Source organism: Syngnathoides biaculeatus, chromosome 9, assembly GCF_019802595.1.
Source record: "Syngnathoides biaculeatus isolate LvHL_M chromosome 9, ASM1980259v1, whole genome shotgun sequence".
NCBI lineage: Eukaryota > Metazoa > Chordata > Actinopteri > Syngnathiformes > Syngnathidae > Syngnathoides > Syngnathoides biaculeatus.
In genome coordinates, this window is record NC_084648.1 from 8,768,338 (window position 1) to 8,791,145 (window position 22,808).

Consider the following 22,808-nt stretch of genomic DNA (forward strand, 5'->3'; position numbering starts at 1 on the left):
GCACAGTGAAAGACGAACAAGATCAGAAAATCATGACCACTTTGGACCACTGAGTGAGTCAAGTAGTTTCCTCCAGAATGTCGCACCTTACCCGTCGGCGGGGCGCACCAAGAAATTCTGGGAGCGCTTCCGTGCAGTGTTTCACTTTCTCCCGCTTTTCCCGAGTAGAACTTGTCAAGTCAGCCCATTAACCGTCTGTCTCTCGACTCCTGTCCTCACAGGGAAAACCAATGGCACGGCGCTGTAGCAATGCCGCCAGCCAATCGGAGCGCGGCTGATGGGAAGCAGGTCCAGGCGCATCCCGGCATGTCGAAGATGAGAAGGGTGTGTGTGTGTGTGAAAATGCAGCTGTCAACGTGTCACAGGTGAGTGTGTGCAAAACTTTTTGATATGATTGTAATTATTACAGACATATTAAAAAATGTTCATCAACAGTACTGTGCACAAAAGTAAGTAATGGGACACGTTCAAAGACAAAATCAATGTTGACAAAATTGTCTTTGACCAAGCCAGAAAGAAGGCATGGCATTCTAGTGGGACTGGATAAAGGTGCATCTAAAAGTAAAACAAAGGAATAGTCTTTCTCCCCCCCCCCCCCCCCCCCCATCACCCTCCACTCCAAAATCATCGTGGTACCACCAGCATAGTGTCAGCATCCATGAACCAGGAAGAGGTCTGTGAAACTGACAAACGAACATGAGAATTTTGAAGGCGATTATACAACTTTATTCTTTCTGGCCACTAGGTGACAGTATCTCTCCCTCTCAATAAATACAACTTTAATGTATTCTTGTAAGATTACAACTTTTTTTTCTAAAAACATTTTTATCCCCCCCGCAAAATATGATACTTGAAAGATTGAGTCTTTTTATCAAGAAAAAATACTATTTATTTTTCAGGAAATTACAATCTCAAATCACTTTTTTATCAAACAATGATCCACTACAACAGTGACTTATGATCTTGACTAAAACAAGATTGTCATGAAAATCTCGTAGTACAGTACTTTTTTCATGAAAATTTATTTTCAAATCTTAAATATATTTATTAAAAAACTCATTCTTCATTCTCAAAAGATTTCAACTTTGTCTTCTTATTTACTGTGTCTCTCGGGAAAAAAATATTAATAATATGGCTTATTGTTATATAAATTATCCATCCATTCATTCATTGTCCATACCGCTTATCCTTATTAGGGTAACAGCCATGCTGGAGCCTATCCCAGCTTACTTTGGGTGAGACAACAGGTCACAAGCCAATCGCAGGGCATATATAAACAAACACGTATGGCCAATTTAGTCTTCACGTAATGTACCATGCATTTTTTTAGAATATGTGTGAAAACCAGAGTACCTGGGGAAAAAAACACGGAGGCACAGGTGTGGCCGGATTTGAACATGGGTCCTCAGGAATGTGAGGCAAAAGTGCTAACCAGTCGTCCAGCCCACAAAAATTGTATGTTTTTTAACTAAACGGTGCCTTTCATTCCTATAAATTGATTTGTCACCAAGGATTGCATCTATATTTCTTTAAAAAATTTGACTGAAAAATTGCTATTTTTATATCCTTAAAAAAATAAAATCTTGGGTAAAAAGGTTTTAGTGGTACCATATTTTGTCAAACCAACTTGTTTTAGTATTCATGATATCATTTTGGCTCTATGGTACCTCAGTAAATTGTTGAATTCCGTACTCTTTTCTGTTGACTTTCTCGAGCTTATCTACATCACTAGTGAAGATCTCGGCCTTCCCTTTCCACTCATGACCCAGCACTGTCAACCTAACAAACCTGTGCCCTCACAAGTGGGTCTTCTACATGGAAGCGACCAATCAGAGGAAAGTGGGCCAAACACTGCCAAATATTGACAAAGTGGATACAAAGGTGGGTCATACAGAAGTTGCTTTCAGAGTGACCTCTTCTGAACACTCGTATGACAAAAGTAAGGTGTTTTCTTAAAATGAAATGGAAATTTAAATAGTCCATGTTAGAGAGTCACTATATGGCGGTCTAGATACCCAAAAATGGAACATGTAAATAATGTTTAATGATGGTGACATATTGACCCTGGAACCAATGAAAACGTGAACTATTTATCCCCCCAAAAGTATTTTTATTTAATAAAAATGATGTCCCACCCCAAAAAAAAATTCAATTTTCACAAAAACTTCTATGGTTAAAAAAAAAATATATATATATATATATATATATATATATATATATAATTGTATTATTATTGTAAATATAATTTTTTGATGAAAAAATACAACTTTCTATCTAAAGAATGTTTTAATAAAATAAATCCTACTTTGTTCTCCTAATATTATGATTTTTTTGTTCCAAATATACAATTTTATTTTCATCTCAAAAACTAGGACATTTTAATTGTAACACAATGCGACCATTCTTCAAAGTATGCCACTTTTTATCAATGCAATAATGCAACCGTGACCATTACAGAACGGAACAAGTACTTCGTGGCTTTTTTTTTGCTTTGTATGCTATTTTCATTTTTAGATACTTTCACTTCCCTTATCCACTGTGTGATCTTTACATCATTACGGAATGTTGAGTATATAAACTGCACGTCTGACCTCCTCTGACTAACTAACTAACTAACACCTAACTGTGCTGCTCAAGTTGCCGTAGCAACTGCCCTGCAAGCGCGAGAACGTGACTGCGTGTCAGGAAAAAGGAAGTGCAAGGACGGCGCTAAAGAACACCCACCGTGGAACAGAGGCGGAACAGCAGAGTTTGATAATGAAGTCACCAACGTTACACGACCGTCCACGCCGAAGAACCGTCTAAAGGTGAGCACACTAACTTTTTTTAAAATTTCTTTCTGTGTTCACTTTTGGCCATATTTTGTATTTAGATTTTTTTTTTTTTTATCAGAGTGTAAACTGAATTATGGACAGATGTATTGGAACTAAATACAGGAAGTGAAAGTTGAAGACAATAAAGAGTTGGTAGCAATAATAATTCTTAATTCCTTCTATCATATATTGGGGTGTGTCTCTGCCGTGGGAACACACAGATGGATTTTTAACATTTTAACGGATTATTTTGAGTACGAGAGATCCCACATATGTCAGCAATGTGATTACTGTTCGTATAGTATTTGGCTTCGCCGAGATGTCAAACAGCACACTACAGTACACACATTGGCCATATTTGCCACAGTGCCAAGATTGACCTGTGAGAGGCAGTATGGTGCCACAGGGCATCCACAGTGACAGGAAGCACAAAGAAGAAGAAAGTCATACAAAGCAATGAACCTTCGCTATTCATTGAGATTAGGGACCAAGCCACTGATCTAAAAAAATAAATAAATAAAAAGACAGGATAGCACATACACATTGAGCTATGTCGATTGGTTGAAGCCAGTTGGCCGCCATCTTGGTACTCCCAAAACGTGTGGAGGATATGGTTTACAGGTTGGATTATAGCAGGGTTTTTCCTAAAGTTCGGCATGTAGAATTAAAACTGTGAGCTTGACGTTCTTTCAGTTCTGGTAACATGAAGGATTTTTAATTCGACTTGGTAAGCCAAAAAAGGTTAAGTGCAAAGGAAAGACATAGAACACCGTGACTACCAAGAAACCTTGCATATTACCTAAGGCCCGATTTCCGTGACATGTTAACTTTTCCCAAAATACCCTGTGAAGCACTATCATCATGACATAGAAAAGACTAAGCATTTTTTGTCATAAAGACATTAAATTTGAAGTCAATCAGTTAGATATATTTTTGGGAAATAAGGACTTGCAATGGCAAAATACATGTTAAACGCATTGTTCATTTGTTGTCTCTGCAATGTCCCATTTCAGACAGAAAATTTAAATTTGTTTCCTCGCATTTGAAAATCAAATTCAATTTGCAGAGTTCTGTATTATGAAATACATCAAAAATTTCACTGAAAATGTGTCTTCTTGCTTATCCACTGATGACGTTTGGGAAAATATTTACATCGTTTTTTCGCGAAAAACTGTTAGCCTATAAAGGTGAAGCAGAGAGTGAACGGTGAACATCAACAACCGGAAACAGAACTTTGTTCAAGTGAATTAAGATCATCAGAATATTAAAAAAAAAAAACCTTTACAAAAAACTTTAACAGTGTCAAAGTAAATCTTTCTAATTTACCTGTGGATTGTTTTCTCACAGCCATGAAACTGCCGATTAACACAGTTAATCGCTGTCGCTGCACAGGTCGGCATGGTTGTTTTGGAAGTATCAAGATGGCGGATATCTGCTTTCAGCGACTTCAGTTCTGGTGGCCAATGAGCCATCCAGTCTTTTTTTTTTTTTTTTTTTTTTAGATCAGTGGACCAAGCCTTGGCTTAAATACACAACATCGCGTAGAGCACTACTGGGCCATATAATACTCACATCTAATGTGTTACTGTTCTATAGATATATAATGTTTTACTTTGCTCGCCATGTTTCCACTTAGTGCTTTATCATTTATTGTTTTCTTCTCTCATTCCCCTCTGGAAACCTCGTTCTTTTCGACTGAGCGATTCGGATTCTGAATAAATTTCCACGATAATACTATGAAAGCATGGTGGCACCTTTAAAAAAAAAACAGAAATCAGAGGATATTTACTAACAGGCTGAAATTCCATGAATTTGGACAATTTTAAGTTAACAATGTCATCGATGAGTTGTTGCACCTCAACTCAAAAAAAGGGTAATACTACACTACAAATTATGATAATGCCGTTCCTTTTGGCGATATAGTTGTACCTTAGGATCATTTTATTGTTTTGTGACCCAAAACAAAAATCTTAAAAGCCAATCTTTTTCCCTTCCGATACCGGTCAGCTGAACATTATATCAAGTTGAAAAAATGTGTCAAAATTTGGCTCAGTTTAGTGCTTCATTCTCATCTCAAACGGCAGCAACTCACAGGATGGAGTTGTGGCGCCAGTGTGCAAAATGGCTGATCGAGTGCCGGGTCCTGCCGGAGACGCACCGCGTCACGCTGGAGGGCGCGCAGGTAAAGCCGCGCATACAATCCAACTAGCCGAGCTTATTGTTCCTAAAATGTCACCAACAGAGTGCGGGCTTGTCTGCGTGTGTGACAGGTGTGCGACCTGGCACAGGCTCTAAGAGATGGCGTGCTGCTATGTCAATTGCTCAACAACCTCCTGCCTCAGGCCGTCAACCTGAGAGAGATCAACTTGCGCCCACAGATGTCCCAGGCAAGTTACGCACACACATTCAGTGAATATAAAACGTTTAAATGCCGGTTTTTGTGAAATCAAATTATGACACCAAGATATCCATCCAGCCGTACATTTTCTTAGCTGCTTATCCTCACGAGGGTCACAGGAGTGGCGGAGCCTATCCCAGGTGTCACCCTGAACTGGTTGCCAGCCAATCGTCGTCCAATTGGCTTTCCCTGACATTTTTGTAGTCACATCTGAACACCATAACTGAGCTTACGGCCATGCTACCCTGAGAACGCCGATCTCATCAGATCTCAGAAGCTAAGCGGGTTTGGCCCTGGTTAGTACTTGGATGGGAGACCGCCTGGGAATACCCGGCACTGTAAGCTTATCTTCCCGGCTAAATGGAGAGGGGTTACGTCAGGAAGGGCATCCTGCGTAAAACTGTGCCAAACATATGCGTTCATCTAAGATGACACGCTGTGGCGACCCCTAACGGGACAAGCTGAAAGGAAGAGAAGAAGATCTGTACACCATAACTTATCTTCTGCAGAGAGCTTCCACTGCATCATAGGTATCAGTTTGCAGAACGGTACAAAAGATTTTTCAAGGCATTAAATGTACTGTACTATGGAACATGCTGTAGAGAAGAAACTCATCATGAAGTGGAGAAAATATGACACAGCAGTGACACTGTATGATTCCTCTGAAACACGGGAAGAAAATTGCTCACTGAGGGTGCCGAGACCTGGAGAGCAACATTGCGGAAGCTCCAGGAATTTATAGCAAGTACTGGCAATTTCGTACATGTGACAACAAACTCCCATCTGCTTCATAGAGTATGTCTAGGCCAGGGGTCACGAACGCGGTCCCGGCGGGCACATGATTGCCCGTAAGGACCACTTAAGGTGCCCGGGAGGCATGTTGTAAAAATATCACAGCTCATAATTACTATTATTAATTACTATCATTATTATTATTATTATGTGCCTTTGAATTTTGAATCTGACTTGCTTATGTTCATGATATTTTTTAAATTGTGGCGCATCTGTAAAGCGTTCCCCTCACCGTTCTGAGGACCGGGGTTGAAATCCCGGCCCCACCTGTGTGGGTTTTCTCCCCGTGCCTGCGTGGGTTTTCTCCAGGCACTCCGGTTTCCTCCCACATCCCAAAAAGATGCATTAATTAGAGACTTTAAATTGCCCCTAGGTGTGATTGTGAGTGTGGCTGTTTGTCTCTATGTGCCCTGCGATTGGCTGGCAGTTCAGGGTGTACCCCACCTCCTGCCCGTTGACAGCTGGGATAGGCTCCAGCACTCCCGTGACACTTGTGAGGATAAGCGGCTCGGAAGATGGATGGATGGATGGCAAATGAACTCTTGAGCCTGAAGTTTTGCGCAAACAGGTTATGTGGTTGGTGACCCCTGGTCTAGACTATGGGGTAGTGTGGCGAGATGGAAGCCTTATCTTAGAAAGAAAAACATTCAAGCCTAGCTACATTTTCAACTCCCCACCCCAAAACAGAAGAAGACACAAAAAATTGTCAGAAAAAGCTGACTAGAACATCTGAACATCTGGCAGGAGTGTGCTACCACTTCAAATGATTTCGAATGTTATTCTGATTCTCATTCCGAAGGCGGCCACTGCCACAGTTAAAAGAGGGTGTGCACACTTGTGCGACTGTTTTATTTTACTTAAGTTTTACTTCTCGACAAAAGAATTTACAAATGCCCAGTCACCAGTTAAGTGCCTCACACCCATAGATAGCTAAGCTAGGCTCTTGCACGTACGATACCCTAGTGAGGATAACCGTTACGGAAAATGGTTGGATGTTTTTAATGTCATTTCTTGTGTATTTGAAAATTACATTTTGGCAAATTTATTGACTGGGTTATTTTATGACTCTGTGTGCAAGTGCTTCTGTGTGTTTCACAAACGGGAACCTTTGGGAAATCCCCGATGTGGCCAATCCTAGTTAGGACACTTCTGGTCCTTCGACCGTGACACTCAAAAGTGTGACACATACACGCGCGTAGACCCGCCCACATATAGATCGGTTACTCAAAAAGTCGAGGCACTTCCAGATGCCATGAGTTACTCGTCGTGTCTGATGTGAGGCAACCACATGCCGGCATGGAGATAGATGTCTGTCCGTCGCGACTCCGCATTTCCTCTTTTCTCAAGCGACACTTCCCCCTCTGCCAAACACATGCACACAGGAAGTTATGTAAAATGTCATGTTGTGGCCCGCGCACCGTCTACAGTACATGTGGGATGCACTTTGCATGGTGCTCTCGGCGGTTATTTTTTGTGGTTCTTAATATTTGTATTGCCCCTTTCGCTACCTTGTTTGCATCTCGTTTCTCATGCTCAGCACTTTCACAAACGCATATTAACATAATTCAATCACAGGTGGATTAAAAAATAAAAAAAGTAGGAAAAATGTTGTTTGGATTATGTTACGCCGTGAAATTTTCCTTCCAACTTTCTTTTGGAGCTTTTTTTTTTTTACTATCACACTTCCACACATAGCACAGTAGTTTCTCTATAAACTGCACACTAAATTTACTTAATGCCATCTACGGCAGTAATTATAATAATTATATTTTGGTCAAACTTTTTTCCTTTAGCGCTTCACATTCTTAGACACTCTTTGCTCCACACTTTGGCTTTGAATTGTACCGTAAACATCAGCTTTACAGATTGCACCTCCACTCTGTAGGCGTTAGTTTAATTTTATTAGCTATTGAAAGTCCAAACGATTAAAGACATACCAAGATAAAGTCGTAATATTAAGATACAATGGTACCTTGACTAAGGAGGGTCTGAACTTGTGAATTTTTTGAGTTTCTAGCTTTCCCACAGACTTTTTTTTTTTTTTTTTTTTTGCTTTGAGTTGCAAGCAAATATTTGACCTATTTGTATGCATAAGGCGTGTGTCACAAGATAGCGGTGGTAAACCTCACGAATTCTTGCCATAATCAATTGTGGAATTAGAATAGAAAGCCTTTAATGTAATTTAATGGTGTAGATACCAGAAAAAAATTGAATACAGAAATAATATCTAAATTACGTGGTACCTCTACTTAGGAACGTCTCTAGTAATGAAAAATTCAGGTTACAAAAAGCCTCCTCGGAGAAATATTGTCTCCAGTTACGAAGGAAAATTCAGGATACGAGAGGGAAAAAAAAGGCGCTGGATTCACAGCCCCCAAATTCCACCAGATGTAAACATCCTGTATATAGATTTGTGTGGCGCGATAGAGCTGCTCTCCCATTGGCTTTCGCCGTGGCATCTTTCTGGCATTCCATTGGGTAGGAGGGCCATCAATCTTTACCCATGATGCTTTTCGTTTTCCTTGGACACTCAAGTGTCACAAAATCACACACTTTCATACGCTGTCATAAGCTCGTGCACATTGGAAGAGTTCAACTTTTTGGTGAGTTTTTCATTTGTTTTTGCAAGTTTAGTCCTGTTTCTTCACCATGGGCCCCAAGAAACCTTAGTGTAAATAAATTGTGTAAATACGTACATTTGTACGTATGGTTCCTTTCAGCTGTCAAACATTTGCCGCCTTCTATGTCCCCCACGATGCCTTTTACTTTTCACTCTCCCTTCTCTTCGTGTAGTCACCCAACACCAAAAGTAAATGAACGTTATTTTTATTATTCTTTACATTATGTACTTTGAATGTTTTTTTTTTTTTTTTTTTTGCTGGGAGGGATGTTGGAACGGATTAGGCTATTTACACATAAAATGCGCTTCTACTTGTGAAAAATTCACATTACAAATTTAACTGCCATTCAGTGAGTTAAAAGCTACTCTGTTTGAATGTGAGTTGCCAAACTTGTCCAACTTCAGACGTGTCAGCATTTCTCTCCCTCACAATTTACGTCACAAACCAAGATTCTCACCCTAATCTGTTTCTTCTACTCATAAGCGGTGCTGAGATCAAATACAAAACTATCCAAGGCTGTCATCTACAGGGATATGTTATTTATTACAGTTGTTTTCAAACGTGAAGTTCAGAGAAGTTGGGCGAGAGACCTTCTTCCCTCCTTACCCCTTGAAAAACGTACTTGACGAACATATACGTCTGTGGCAGTAAACTGTTGGGTTCCAGTTGACAAACATAAATGTAGTGAGTTTATTTGCTAAAAACTTGCGTTTTACAAGTGCCTGTCATGTCTTACCTGAATTCTGTGGAAATTTATTTTGCTGGATGGTTGTGTCTACGGAATTAGTATTGTTTGGATTATATTTGGGTCAAAAAAATCTCACGAAAATGTTTGTGCGTCACTTTCTCTTTAAACTGTACGCTAAATTTCAGCTTTACGGATGCCATGTCTTCAGTGGGTTCTGAATAAATGTCCAATCACAGAGAAGTAAATGTCTGTAACGTCGCGATCTGGTGTGTAGTTCCTGTGCCTCAAGAACATCCGGACCTTCCTGGTCGTGTGTCAGGACAAGTTCCAGCTGAAGAAGAATGAACTGTTTGAAGCCTTTGACCTGTTCGACGTGCGCGATTTTGCCAATGTAAGTTGCGCTCGCTAACACGATGCCAAACACTAATCCTCCCCTCGCTGCTCTCAACAGGAAGTCGCGCCAGCTGAGTTGAAGTGTTGTGGAGCAGACGGAGTTTTTTTTTTTTTTATTATTTTATTTTATAAATTTTATTTACCTTATTACTTTAATTACATTTGTAGTTTTGTCGTGCTAGTTGTATTAATTTAATGGCCTTTTTACTACTCAATATCTATGGATATCAACATATAAATCGAAACATATATAGTTATAACTTAATGTTTTGCAAATACTGTACTAATGTCGTTTTATGTTTAAATCTATTGACTTTTTTTGTGTGTATGTATTTGTTGTGCAACAGGTACTCAGTACTTTGTCCCTCCTGTCTCATTCACCCATCGCTGCACAAAGAGGATTTCAGTGAGTACTTAACATCCTTAGTGGTAGAAAAATCATACTGTACAAACTGTATGCTGTAGAGCATTAGCCTCACAGTTGTGAGGACCAGGGTTCAAATCCCGGTCCCTCCGGTGCAGAGTTTGCATGTTCTCCCCAAGCCTGTGTGGGTTTTTTCTGGGCACTCTGGTTTCCTCCCACATCCCAAAAACATGCATTCATTGGAGACTCTAAATCAGTGATTCCCAAACAGTGTTCCGGGGTACACTAGTGTGCCGTGAGCCCTCTTAAGGTGTGCTGTGAGAAGTTGTCCAATTTTATGTAATTGCTAAAAAAAAATCATTTATTCCAAGAAATAATGTATCTTTATTCATCTATTAATGCCAGTGAGGCACAATGACAGACAGAATAAAAAATACTCTTCTATTAGATGGCAGGAAGTACATACAGTAATTAATCGATCCATTTTTGGTGACATTTACTTTTGTTAGTGTGGCGCGGGATTTTTCAATTGTAAAATATGTGTCTTGGCTCTATAAAGGTTGGAAATCACTGCTCTAAATTGCGCTTAGGTGTGATTGTGAGTGCGACTGTTGTCTGGCTCCATGTGCCCTGCGATTGGTTGGCAACCAATTCAGCTGCCCGATGACAGCTGGGTTTGGCTCCATCACTCCCCCCACCCTCGTGAGGATAAGATGCTTAGAAAATGGATGGATGGAATAAAAATATGACTAAAATATGATAGATCTAAACATTAAATCAGTTCAAAATGGGTGGGTTTTCAGTCGGGATTCGAAGGTGGCGTGATCTGAGCAATTGTGTAGGAGTTTTGGGGGCAGATTCCTGAGGGTGGGAACATAGGCTCCCCCCAGGTTCGCTCCTTTCAAACGTTTCATTTTTCATTTTCACCTTTAGTTTTCATTTAATTCAAAAGAGCGAGAGGAAGACCAAAGAAAAAGTTGATGGATGTTGTGAGGGAGGACAGTGGGTGTTAGAGAGGAGGATGCACGAGATAGGCTTAGATGTAAAAAGATGACACGCTGTGGCGACCCTTAATGCAACAAGCCAACAGAAAAAGAAGACTTTTGGTTTTCATTTTACTTAATTTTTTTTTCCTTTTGGGGGGGCAGGAACCAACACCATCCATCCACTTTCTGCTGAAGCGCTCATCCTTATTAAAGTTGTTACATTATACTGTATGTAATAATACATACATCTATTTACTTTCCATACTCCTCATCCTCACAAGGGTCGTGCGCGTGCTGGAGCCTACCCCAGCTGACTCTGGCCGAGAGGCGGGATTCTCTCTGAACTGTTTGTCAATCAAGCATGCGAACCAAGCTCCAAAAATATTTGTTGCTGTTTTTTCCTGCTTGCTTGAGATTTTTTTGGGCTGGGCTGAAAAAGAAAAAAATAAAATAATACCTATATGATTTTCAGTCCAATTATAATAGGCTTGAATTAGCGGCCGATTTTCATATTTTCGCAGTCCGTATCCGCTCCGACTAGCCTGGACCCACAGTATTGTATTAATGTTAGCGATGCTGCCTTTCAGGCCTTTCCCTTTGGGAAGAGACATTTCCGATGACGACATCTACAACGGCCTGTCTGACAAGATTGAGTACGGGAACACTTTAGCTAAGACATCTGAGAAGTCGGGTGCACATCTTTGTAACTGAATATAATGCGGACGGTGCTCTGTAGTGACACGGTCGACGAAGCAGACGATCTGTACGACTGCGTGGATGAGGAGGAGGCCGAAGGGGGTGAAATCTATGAAGACTTGATGAGGACCGTTAAACCCGAAACTGTGAGTGCACTCGCCTGCCATGCTACCATCTTACTTGCCTACAATCTGTACCTACCTGCTCACTCAACCACTTATCAAATATATTACCCACCTACTCAATCATATCTCTACCTAGCGGCTTGCCTGCGTAGTTGCCTGGCCATCTACCTGGCTTTGTATAAACTTTGCTACATAGTGACTTCTAGCTACCAATCTACCTTCTGACTTGCCTTCCAACGTAGTTGCCCGCCCAACTATGTTACTGTAGATTTGTGTAATGTATGTTGAATGTGTGTATTGCAGAAGTGCGGAGTGGACAAGCGAGAGTGCTGCCTCCAGGAGATCAAACAGACGGAAGGAAAATACACAGATACTCTGGAATCTATTTTACAGGTGTGATGCATCTACACACACACACACAAGCTATGGTTCTCATTCAGTTTTGTCATCTTCATCAGCACTTCAAGAAACCTCTGGGAAAGTTCCTCGAGGCTCAGGACATCGAGAGCATCTTTGTCAATATACAGGTACACGCAGGCAATGGGAGGAAGTAACCTAGTACAAATACATTCTTTTCCAGGTGTCAGTTTTTAGATTTCTGTTAACTTTTTACTTTTACTCCTTTGTTTTCTTCTCCTTACTTTGTCAAAATAGGCTCGATCCATGAATGATTGGTGATGAATGCATTGGTTTTTGTACTTTAAATACGTCAGTCTTTTTTTTTTTAAACTTAAGTAAAGGAGTTAAATCGGTACTTCTAATTTTGCAGAAGATTATATTCTTCAGTTTAAACATAGTGAGATTAATTTTTTTCACCTCTGCACACAACAGTTTAAATCAGGATTAGCACTGTGTACAATATCTGTGTGTTTAGGATTTGGCCACTTTACATCGAGAATTATTGGATGAGATCCAGAGATCGTTGGGGAATGGAGCCAAGAATTTGCACCGTGTGTTTGTCAACTACAAGGAGAGGCTTCTGCTCTACGGACGCTACTGCAGTCAAGTGGAAATGGCGACCAAGCATCTGGATAAGCTGGCAAGCAGGAGGGAGGACGTTAGGATGAAGCTCGAGGTGCACAATTGCGCACATGAAAACCTCATATGTAAATCGCTTTGGCGTTCAGCTAAAGAACCCCCTTGATTGTGTCTTGTCTTGCAGGAGTGTTCCAACAGAGCAAACAGCGGGAGATTCTCTCTTAGGGATCTGCTTATGGTGCCCATGCAGAGGGTCCTTAAATACCCCCTGCTATTACAGGTAGGTTTTATAAACGGGATACAATAAGCCTTTAACTTTGTGAACATGAATTTGTGGGGGTCATGTTACAAACAGACCAGTCATTGGTGAAAATCTGCAATAAAGGGACCCCATGTAACAATAAAAATAAAGAATTTGTTTTCCGGTTGGAGTTTTAAAGTAAACGTCTCACACACAGTAATTACTGTGGAACTCATTGAAACATGCTTTTTCAACTGAGTAAAAAGGTAACACATGATCTTAAATAGAAAAATATGAAAAACTAAATCTGTGTGTCAACATTGCCATATTTTCAAAAATCTAGTGAATTTTAAAAAAGGCCAATATTTGATGTCAAAACATTGTCTTTAGAAACAAAGTAAGAAATGGCAACAAAAAAAAAGTGCTTGCTAACATAACTAGACTTTCAACAAACCAACGAATAATACCTCCTTTTGGGGATGTCGCCATTGTGAAAAAAATAAATTGTGTGGGTATAAATAAATAAATAGATAAAATCTGTTAAATTAACAAAAAAACATTGAAAAATACCTCTGTACATAATTGTGGCAACAGCCAATTTTTCTAACAATGAACAAATGATTATGACAAATACTAGTGTACTTGTGTACAAAGACTTAGTTTAAAATTAATAACAATAATAAATCAAATTAAAAAAAAACATACCTGTGCTTGTGGCCATACCCAATGTTTGAAAAAAAACCCAAAAAGAATAATGATAAATACCTGTGCTTGTGGACGTAGCCAGATATAACAAAAATAGTAATGAATTTAAATTAATTGGATTTTTAAAAATCCATTGAAAATACAAGCAAAAATACCTGTAAGTGTGGACTATAGATAGAGAGAAATGTGTGTGTGCGTTTGTTCATCCCATCAATTAACTAATCTAATCAATTTGAAGTTGTTAAAATGTTTTTCTGCGTTTTGTTTGTGTCTCCAGGAGCTGGTGAAACACACCACGGACCCGTCAGAAAAAGAAAACCTGCATACAGCTCTCGATGCCATGCGAGTGAGTTTGTGTGTAGGGTTAGGGTTTGAATGTTAGGTTTTTGAGACATTAAAACATGTAACTAAACTAAATAATTTTAAAGAGTTTTTTCCAGTGTTAATGTCACCTATAATTTGACATATTGATTTAAGAAAGGTTTGTTTTTTTTATATACAGGGAAGTAACAAGGAAACAACCGATGTAAAAATCCTCATGACAGGGTTTTCTGTTCAGGATTAATTCACATGCAAACTCATGTTGAATAGGAATTAGCACACATGTCACCAACCGTGTCTCTGAGTAACTCAAAATAAAACTCTGCTTTTCTAGTAGGCTTTTCCTGATCATGGAGCATTGTGTAGACTTTTTATATCAATTTTTTTTTGGCTTATTATTTGCCATGTTAGGACCTGGCACAGTGTGTCAACGAGGTGAAGCGCGACAATGAGATCCTCAAGCAGATCACCAGCTTCCAGTTGTCTATCGAGAACATGGTGAGTTCATGTGACCGGGCGTCTTTTTTTTGTCCCAACCACATTTTACTAATGGTTTCCCTCAAATAGATAACTACAAAATTTTTATTTTAAAAACAAAAAATGTCTTCAAATATGTTTACAGTGTGTTTCAATGTTTGTGTGCATGTAAATCATTTTCATTTGTGATTGTTCTATGGCTGTTTTTTCATCATTATTATGCATTTTCTATAAATTGACAGTCACAATCCTTGGCTCTCTTTGGCCGGCCCAAAATGGACGGAGAGCTGAAGATCAGCAGCACAGAAAAGAAGTCCAAACAGGAAAGGTGATTTCTTTTCTTTTAATTTCTCGGTTATAATTGTTTTTTTTTTTTTTTTTAAATCATGCATGATATATTGTTGGATGTCCCCCACAGATACGCCTTCCTCTTCGACAAGGCCTTGTTCGTGTGCAAGAAGAAGAGCGGCGAGACCTTTGAGCTGAAGGAGATCGTCGAGCTGCAGCACTACCAAGTCCGAGACGAGACGGCGGGGGAGAAGGACAAAAGGAAGGTGCGTCCTTTTCCGTGTTTTCCCTCTGATTTGGTGGCATGGAAATGCTAAAAGTCGAGACCCTAACACAGGTTTATATGTCTTCAGTGGTCCTATCTGTTTCTCCTGCTGGACTGCTACGGGAAGTGCGGCTACGACTTATACTTCAAAACACGAGAACTGAAAAAGAAATGGCTCGAACAGTTTGAGATGGCTCAGTAAGTTCGAAATCGAATCAGTACCAATCGGAAAAGTGAAAATGGAGTTACTGTTTTAGAGTTTTTGTTTTCCATTTTATTTTTCTTTGTTTTTAAATGATTTTAATCTCTAAATCAAATTGTGTTACCTGCACTACCTTGTGTGTGAAATGCTCTATATAAATAATTCACCTTGCCTTTTCGGCCATAGCTTCTTGAGACTTTTCTGTTGATCTACTCGTTGTAGACATAGACAGCAAATTTCATGATACAAAGTGAAATATGATTCAGGGTCTGAATTTTTGTCTTTTATGGCACAGCATCTACTAAATTTCATGTTGCTAAATGTCTGGACAGGTCCAACCTATGTCCCGAGAATGCAGCAGCGAACAACCACGATTTCCAGATGCACAACTTCGAGGAGACGGCGTGTTGCAAGGCGTGCTCCATGATGCTGAGGTACAAACGTGTGTCCGTCTGGACTGTGTGGTTCCCCGTCACTCTTCAAATCCAAATTCCCTCACTCTTCTCCATTCTCCTTTTTTTTATTCCTTTCAGAGGAATTTTCTTCCAGGGCTACCGGTGCACGCGCTGCAAAACAGCTGCCCACAAAGAGTGCTTGGGCCGACTGCCGACCTGCGGACACAGTTCAGGTCAGTCGGCTCCAGCTAAAGCGTTCCTCTTGCTTTTGCAACTTTCTACATTGAAAGTGATGGAAGTGCCATTAATCAATTTTTACAACCTGAAAAACACTATCAGAAGTGTTTGTAATAATGTTATTTTGTAAGAAAAATACAAAGATGTCATAAAATGGTGCCAAAGCCATTCTTTTATATTAAATAGTGGCTTTGGATGAAGCACCAAAACAGCAAATAGGTTACTTTTTCCTGCTTGGAAAATCAAATGCTGCTGAGTAAATGAATTCACGAGTAATAAATCAAGAATACATACATTAATTTGTACCATTAACATTGATGGACCTCTGCCATTTTTAGACAATTCCGGCACTACAAGAAAGGTGAGTCCTCACATCATTACGAAGTTCATTTTTCTTTATAACATGCTGAAATAAAATCATTTTCTTTTCTTGTGTTCCTAGAATAGAACACACAGGTCCTCAGGGACCACAGGCATTGGTAAGAAATGTTAATGTTTGAAGAATGTTATGATTGACTACGTTTGCTGAATGCATTTTGTTTTATTTATTTATATATATATATATATATATATATATTATATATATATATATATATATATAGTCCATTTTAAATAATAAGAAGTGTTTATCATAATTAAATTAGATTTACATTTGGGCTAGCAGAACATTGTTAATTTTTTTCAATATATACTGTAAATAAATGTGATTTTTAATGTTATTTAGATTTGATTAATATCAGTCAATATTTTCATTCATCTATACACATACTTGAATGTTGTAGAATGTTGTTTTTCATTTAAAATGATATTTTAAATAATTATTGTGTATTTTAATCGAATTGATTTAGATTTCACCATTTCATAGTTGAAAATTTTTAACTAAATATTCTTTTTAAATGTGGAAATATTTTTAAAAGATAAAATAGTCATTTATAATGTTAAATAAAGCATAAATTCATGATCTGTCATGATCAGGGTTTCCCAAGATGGAGGTGTGCCAAGAGTACTTCGGCCTGCCGCCCCCACCCACCAGCTTCGGGCGTCCGCTGCACCTCTCTCAGGGTGACCTGGTGGAGCTGACGCGGGCGGAGGTAGACTTGTTGTGGTGGGAGGTAAGGAAGTGCCGGGGGGTCGTGTCGTTAGAGTTGCATGTTGCCAAGCCTCGTTTCCTGTGGTTCATGCCGACAATGCACTCACTTCGAGCATGCCACTGCTTTTAATTTTATTTTTATTGAATGACTAAATAGAGTACCTTTTATTTGATATATTGGAATTGTTACATGGTGGATGACACCTAAGGGTAATCTAGAATCTCCAATTAATGCATGTTTTTTGGGATGTGGGAGGAAACCGATGTGCCTGGAATAAATTCACACAGGCGTGGGGAGGCACAGGCAAAACTCCACACAGGCTGATTTGAACCCCGGTCCTCAGAACCGTGAGGCAAACGCTCTTCGGTGTGATTGTGAGTACGAATGGTTGTTTGTTTCTGTGTGCCCTCCAAAGGGCTGGAAACCAGTTCAGGGTGTACCCCGGCCCCTCCCCAAAGATTGCTGGGATAGGCTCCAGCGCAACCCTAGTGAGGATAAGCGGCTCAGAAAATGGATGGATGGATGGATGGATGGATGCTTCAAGAAACTAAAATGACTGAATAATGAGTTGTTTGGTCATACTAAGACCTGCTCCGTGACGTGTGTATTAAAATGATGCAAGCAAAATGTGACGAAGAGAGTAAGTGATGTGTTCTATGTCCCTCAGGGGAGAAACTTGACTGGAGGACAGGTGGGCTGGTTCCCCTGCAGCAGAGTTGTACCCTTCTCGTCTGTAAGTATAATCCACCCGGCAACACAAGACAGCAGAATGTCTATACAGTACTTCCATAAATTGTGCTGTAAGAAGTGCCTACATAGAGTAAATATCAGGAAAAGCCTATGAAAACATCCATCCATCCATTTTCTTTGCCGCTTATCCTCACAAGGGTGGTGGGGAGTGCTGGAGCCCATCCCAGCTGTCAACAGGAAGCAGGCAGGGTACACCCTGAAGTGGGCCAACCAATTGCAGAGCACATCGAGACAGACAACTGCACTCACAATCACACCTAGGGGCAATTTAGAGTGTCCAATTAATGTTGCATGTTTTTGGGATGTGGGGGGAAACCGCAGTGCCCGGAGAAAACTCACGCAGGCACGGGGGAGAACATGCAAACTCCATACAGGCGGGTCCAGGACCAAATCCAGGACCTCAGAACTGTGAGGGCAACACTTTACTAGCAGCGCCACCATGCCGCCCCTATGAAAACTTCTGAACCTCAAATAGGGTGATTAGGCCGTGTGTTTTAACCCTATTTCATGGGAGTTTGAATGTGATAATTAATTAATTCCGTAATTCTGGACACAGCCACATCCACAATCATTAGCAGGTGTCCACACTTGTGCAACTCATTTTTTTACTTTGCCTTTCAAAACATTTGTTTTAATTGAGTTGTCTAGTTCACATTAATGGTGGAAAATGTTTTGAAATTATGTATCTTGGTTTAATTTTTGGCGGCACGGTGTCTCAGCTGGAAAGCGTTGGCCTCACAGTTCCGAGGTCTCAGGTTCAATCCCGGACCCGCCTGTGTGGAGTTTGCATGTTTCCTTGTGCCTTTCCTCCCAGATTCCAAAAACATGCAACATTAATTGGACACTCTAAATTGCCCCGAGGTGTGATTCTGAGTGCGGCTGTTTGTCTCGATGTGCCCTGCGATTGGCTGGCAACCAGTTCAGGGTGTACCCCGCTTCCTGCGCGTTGACAGCTGGGATAGGCTCCGACACTCCCTCCGACCCTCGTGAGGATAAGCGGCAAAGAAAATGGATGCATGGATGGGTTTAATTTTTGTGAACACAAAAACGTGGCATTTGAACAGGGATGTGCGGCTCTTTATATAGCCACTGTATGTCATAAAAATGTGAATTTAGACGTATTTTACCGGAGAACACTTAGCAGCTAATGGAAGTGTGATTTCACCTTTCCCCACAGAGGCCCACCCCGGACTTGTCTCCTTTCAGCTGGTGAGTAGAAAGTTTTTATTAAAGGACGATGAAGAATATTGTTGTATTGTCTATCTAAATGTGTTGTTCCACCAAAGAACTAAACATTTCTAGGTGGGAAATGTGGCTAGAATTGGTCCCACTACTTTCCGTAAAGCAGATGTCATCACTGGTGGTGACTAAAGAGGAAGTTGTGATTCTCTGTGTTTGAAGGTTTGCGGGGAACACGGATCGAACGGCCGCCAAGAACCTGCTCATGTCCCGCTCCGAAGGAACCTACCTGGTCCGGCAGAAAGACGGAGGAGAGTTTGCCATCAGCATCAAGTAAGAGTTAGCGCAGCGGGTGGTGCCTTCAGGGTCACAATGAAATTGAATTTCTCAAAACAACTCGTGATCGAGCCAAATGGCCACAGTTTGTGAAATAATATATTTACATTAGACATTGATATATACAGCAGTTAAATCAATTATATAAATCATCTATTGTATTTTATTTTGGGTTATTGACATGCACACAATTGTTGTGAGTTAAAGAAAATTAAACAATGTATTGGGATGAAAGAAAACGTTGAAATTAAAGCAACATTACAGTGAATCTGCCTTGAATTGCGAAAATGTAAAAATAACTAGCACTACAAATAGTTTTTACAGAAGCCACATGATTTTGGGTGAGTACTTAAAACTATGACTGGTATTTCATCTGGACTTACTGATTTACTCTGAACTGGAACAACACGCATGCACATAATCAGAAACCCATGGTCCATAAAATACTGTAATTTCCGGCCGATAAACCGCAACTTTTTTCACACTCTTTCAACCCAGCGGCTTATGCGGTGATGCGGCTAATTAGTGCAATTTTTCTAGCGGCCGCAAGGGGGCACTCGAACGGAAAAGGTAAGAGTGATACCGGTGGAATGTATGTGCCGAGGAAGTAACTTTTACCTGTAGCGCTGTGGTAGCATTTTGCTAATATGTAGCTGCCGCGGCTGTTTTTTTTTTTTAAACGGTATGGTTTTTTTTCATTTTTTGTTTTTTTTTACCAGCCCTGTTTGTGCTACCCTGTTGTTGCTATGTTAAGCTAAACTAAGATATTAAAACTGAAAACTCTGTGTACCGTCTTTCTCGTGTTTCAATTCGGGCACTTGCAGCTTTTACACAGGTGCGGCTTATTTATGTACCAAATGGTATTTCCTTGACAAATGTACTGGGTGAGGCTTATAATCAGGTGCACTCAGTAGGGTGGAAATTACGGTAAATGTTTTCAGTTTATTTTTTGGGGAGGGACACCTGAAGATGTCCCTGACTTCATTTGTCAGTGAGTTGGGGGTGAGCCATTTTAAAGTTTGTAAAAACGTCAATGAAATTAAATTTTGTGATTGTTCTACTGTGGCAGGTTCAACATGGACATCAAACATATCAAAATCACCTCCTGTGATGGTCTGTTTCGCATCAACGAGAAGAAGGCCTTCAAGGGTCTGGTGGTAAGTCTCACATGTCAACATTAATATTAGGGTGGAGATCTATGATATCATGCTATTAAGATTTAAAACGGTTCCCAGGTGTCTTCGTAGCATATCTGGGACATGCTTTCTTTCATCAAAACAGAACAAGGATGAATAAGCAACGACAGTAAGGGTTGACGCAAAGAGACTTTTTCAGGAACAGGGAGATAATTAAAGGTTTACTTGGTTAATTTCACGCTTCATGGCTAGGCAGGCACTCCAGACACATGACATGTACACAGGACAAGACACAACAATTTTAACAAACTTGTACGTATTCTTGTAGGAGATGATTGAGTTCTATCAGCAAAACTCCCTGAAGGAGTGCGTCAAGGACGTGGACGCCACACTGCACACGCCGTACAAGCAAGCCGAGCAGAGCAACGACCACAAGCCCCGTGATGCGCCCAAAGGTATGTGCTTCTGTACGCGTAAAAAAAAAAAAAAAAGTATGCTTATCTGTTGTTGCATCATCACAGTAAGACAGAGTGAGGGAAACAATACTGTCCGGAAAGCTCTCATCAGGGGCTTTTGTATGACTCAAGGTGGTTTGTTTCACTTTCACGTTTGCTCTTGTTGCGACTTGAACCTGAAAGGCTTCCTCTTCCTTTTTAAGGCATTTTATTTTGAAGAAAAACAAAGGGCAGAATATCAAGTCAAATGATTTTTTTATGTTAAAAAAAAAAATCAAAAAATAATTTGAATATATGAATAGCTATTATTTAAAAAATTCAGCCATCCATTTTCTGTACCTCTTTGTCCTCACAACGGGGAGAACGTACAAACTCCATTCCCGGTGCTCATAACTGGGAGGCAGATGTGCTGCCTTTTACAAATTATTATTATGCTATAATTCATTTGTGACAAAATGTATGGTCACGCTGGTCAATAATATTTAGACGCTAACCATTCTAACATTGCGTGACATTTTAACGAGTTATTCCCCCATCGTTTCTGGGGAGGACACGGCCCCCCGCACCACGATTGGCTGCTGCGTCACAGGAAGGCCAATCCACGCAAATGCGACAAGGTGACCATCCCAAACATATCAATTTTGTACAAAATAAAATTGGATAGCTGTGTTCTGGTAAAGTTTGCCCTTGGGAGTAGGGTGTCTTAAGAGTCCGTGGGAAGTATGCAGTACTTACCCGCCAGAGATTCAGTAAGTCACAAACGTCATTTCCTGTCTGAAAGCGGTGGCGCTTGTTCTAGATCGCAGGTGTCAAACGCAAAACGCCCAGGGGGCCAGATCGCAAAGGCAAATCATATGTATCAGCTTCCATGATTTTTTTTCAAATCTGTACAAAAATTCCTAATTGTCATATCATAAATTATGTTGAGATCTTGCAAGCATTTTTGTAATAACAAAAAAATTGTTGAAAAGCCCTTTGCCCTTGATTTCTGATTCCAAAACTACCTCATAAATTTCATGTTTAAATATCTTGAGGTGGTTAAAGATTTTTATGGTTTCACGGTCATAACAGCACTCTGAGGGAAACAGTAACTACAATGTGGCCCATGACAAAAATGAGTATGACATCCATGTTTTTGATGGATAGTGGATGCTTAGTCACTTTGGCAGAGGTGAGAAATTTTAAGGACCAAAAAGCATGCTTTTGGTCATTGCATTTTTGTGGAATGCTGAAATGATAAAGTAGAAACGTATATGGAAAGCCATCACCGAGGCCTTTGATTTGAGGTACGACATAACATGGTTTGTCGCACCTTGAATTTTTAACGTGAATGTTCTGAACGTCGCCCGACAGGAGGCGGCTCGCGAACTTTCAGCATGGCGAGAGCCAGGTACAACTTCTCGGCCCGGGACCGCTCCGAGGTGTCTCTGCGCGAAGGGGACACCATCAGGATCTTATCCAGGAAAGGCCACAGTGGATGGTGGAAAGGAGAAGTGTACGGCAAGGTGAGTGAAAGGAGGTGTGGGGGTGGGGGGACGCTTTCAGAGACTCACAATTGTTGTCGGCTAGGTGGGCTTCTTCCCTGCCAATTACGTGGAGGAGGATTACTCTGACTACAGCTGACCCGCAGGCCAGGACTTCAGTGTCAGATCATGTTCGGGAAAAAGTAGTGCACGTCATCTCATCGTCAATAAATTGGGTTTTATGTTGTTTTATGGTCATTGCATCATCATCATCATCAGCAGCAGCATAGAATGTGGAAATGACTAAAAAAAAAAAAAACAAAACTGGATTTTCCTTTTCGGGCCCTTTAATTGGAGGTACAACTTGATGTGGTCCCGTTCATTTAAGTTCTGAGGGCAAGTATGATCTTATT

The 22,808-nt window shown here is 40.3% G+C and overlaps 1 protein-coding gene and 1 pseudogene across 4 annotated transcripts; both read left to right on the forward strand.

Annotated features, from left to right (window-relative positions):
- The first annotated feature begins 226 nt into the window (after positions 1-226).
- Positions 227-22,643, forward strand: LOC133506711 (proto-oncogene vav-like). 4 transcript variants are annotated; one of them, XM_061831117.1, is made up of 30 exons: positions 227-365; positions 1,733-1,881; positions 2,638-2,807; positions 4,898-4,995; positions 5,084-5,200; positions 9,587-9,703; positions 10,053-10,111; positions 11,643-11,708; positions 11,792-11,897; positions 12,180-12,269; positions 12,335-12,403; positions 12,751-12,951; positions 13,039-13,134; positions 14,078-14,146; positions 14,533-14,619; positions 14,841-14,926; positions 15,017-15,152; positions 15,240-15,349; positions 15,686-15,787; positions 15,887-15,981; positions 16,324-16,346; positions 16,428-16,464; positions 16,961-17,097; positions 17,744-17,809; positions 19,004-19,035; positions 19,228-19,338; positions 20,411-20,498; positions 20,806-20,932; positions 22,286-22,437; positions 22,502-22,643. In XM_061831117.1, exons 4-30 carry the CDS (start codon positions 4,909-4,911, stop codon positions 22,553-22,555), a joined length of 2,520 nt encoding a protein of 839 aa, XP_061687101.1. In that variant the 5' UTR covers positions 227-365; positions 1,733-1,881; positions 2,638-2,807; positions 4,898-4,908; the 3' UTR covers positions 22,556-22,643. The 4 variants fall into 4 exon arrangements, with proteins under 4 accessions (XP_061687101.1, XP_061687102.1, XP_061687100.1 ...); XM_061831118.1 differs by having other exon boundaries at positions 231-365; positions 1,770-1,881; XM_061831116.1 differs by having other exon boundaries at positions 234-365; positions 1,716-1,881.
- Positions 5,439-5,556, forward strand: LOC133506782 (5S ribosomal RNA; annotated as a pseudogene).
- Positions 22,644-22,808: the final 165 nt, after the last annotated feature.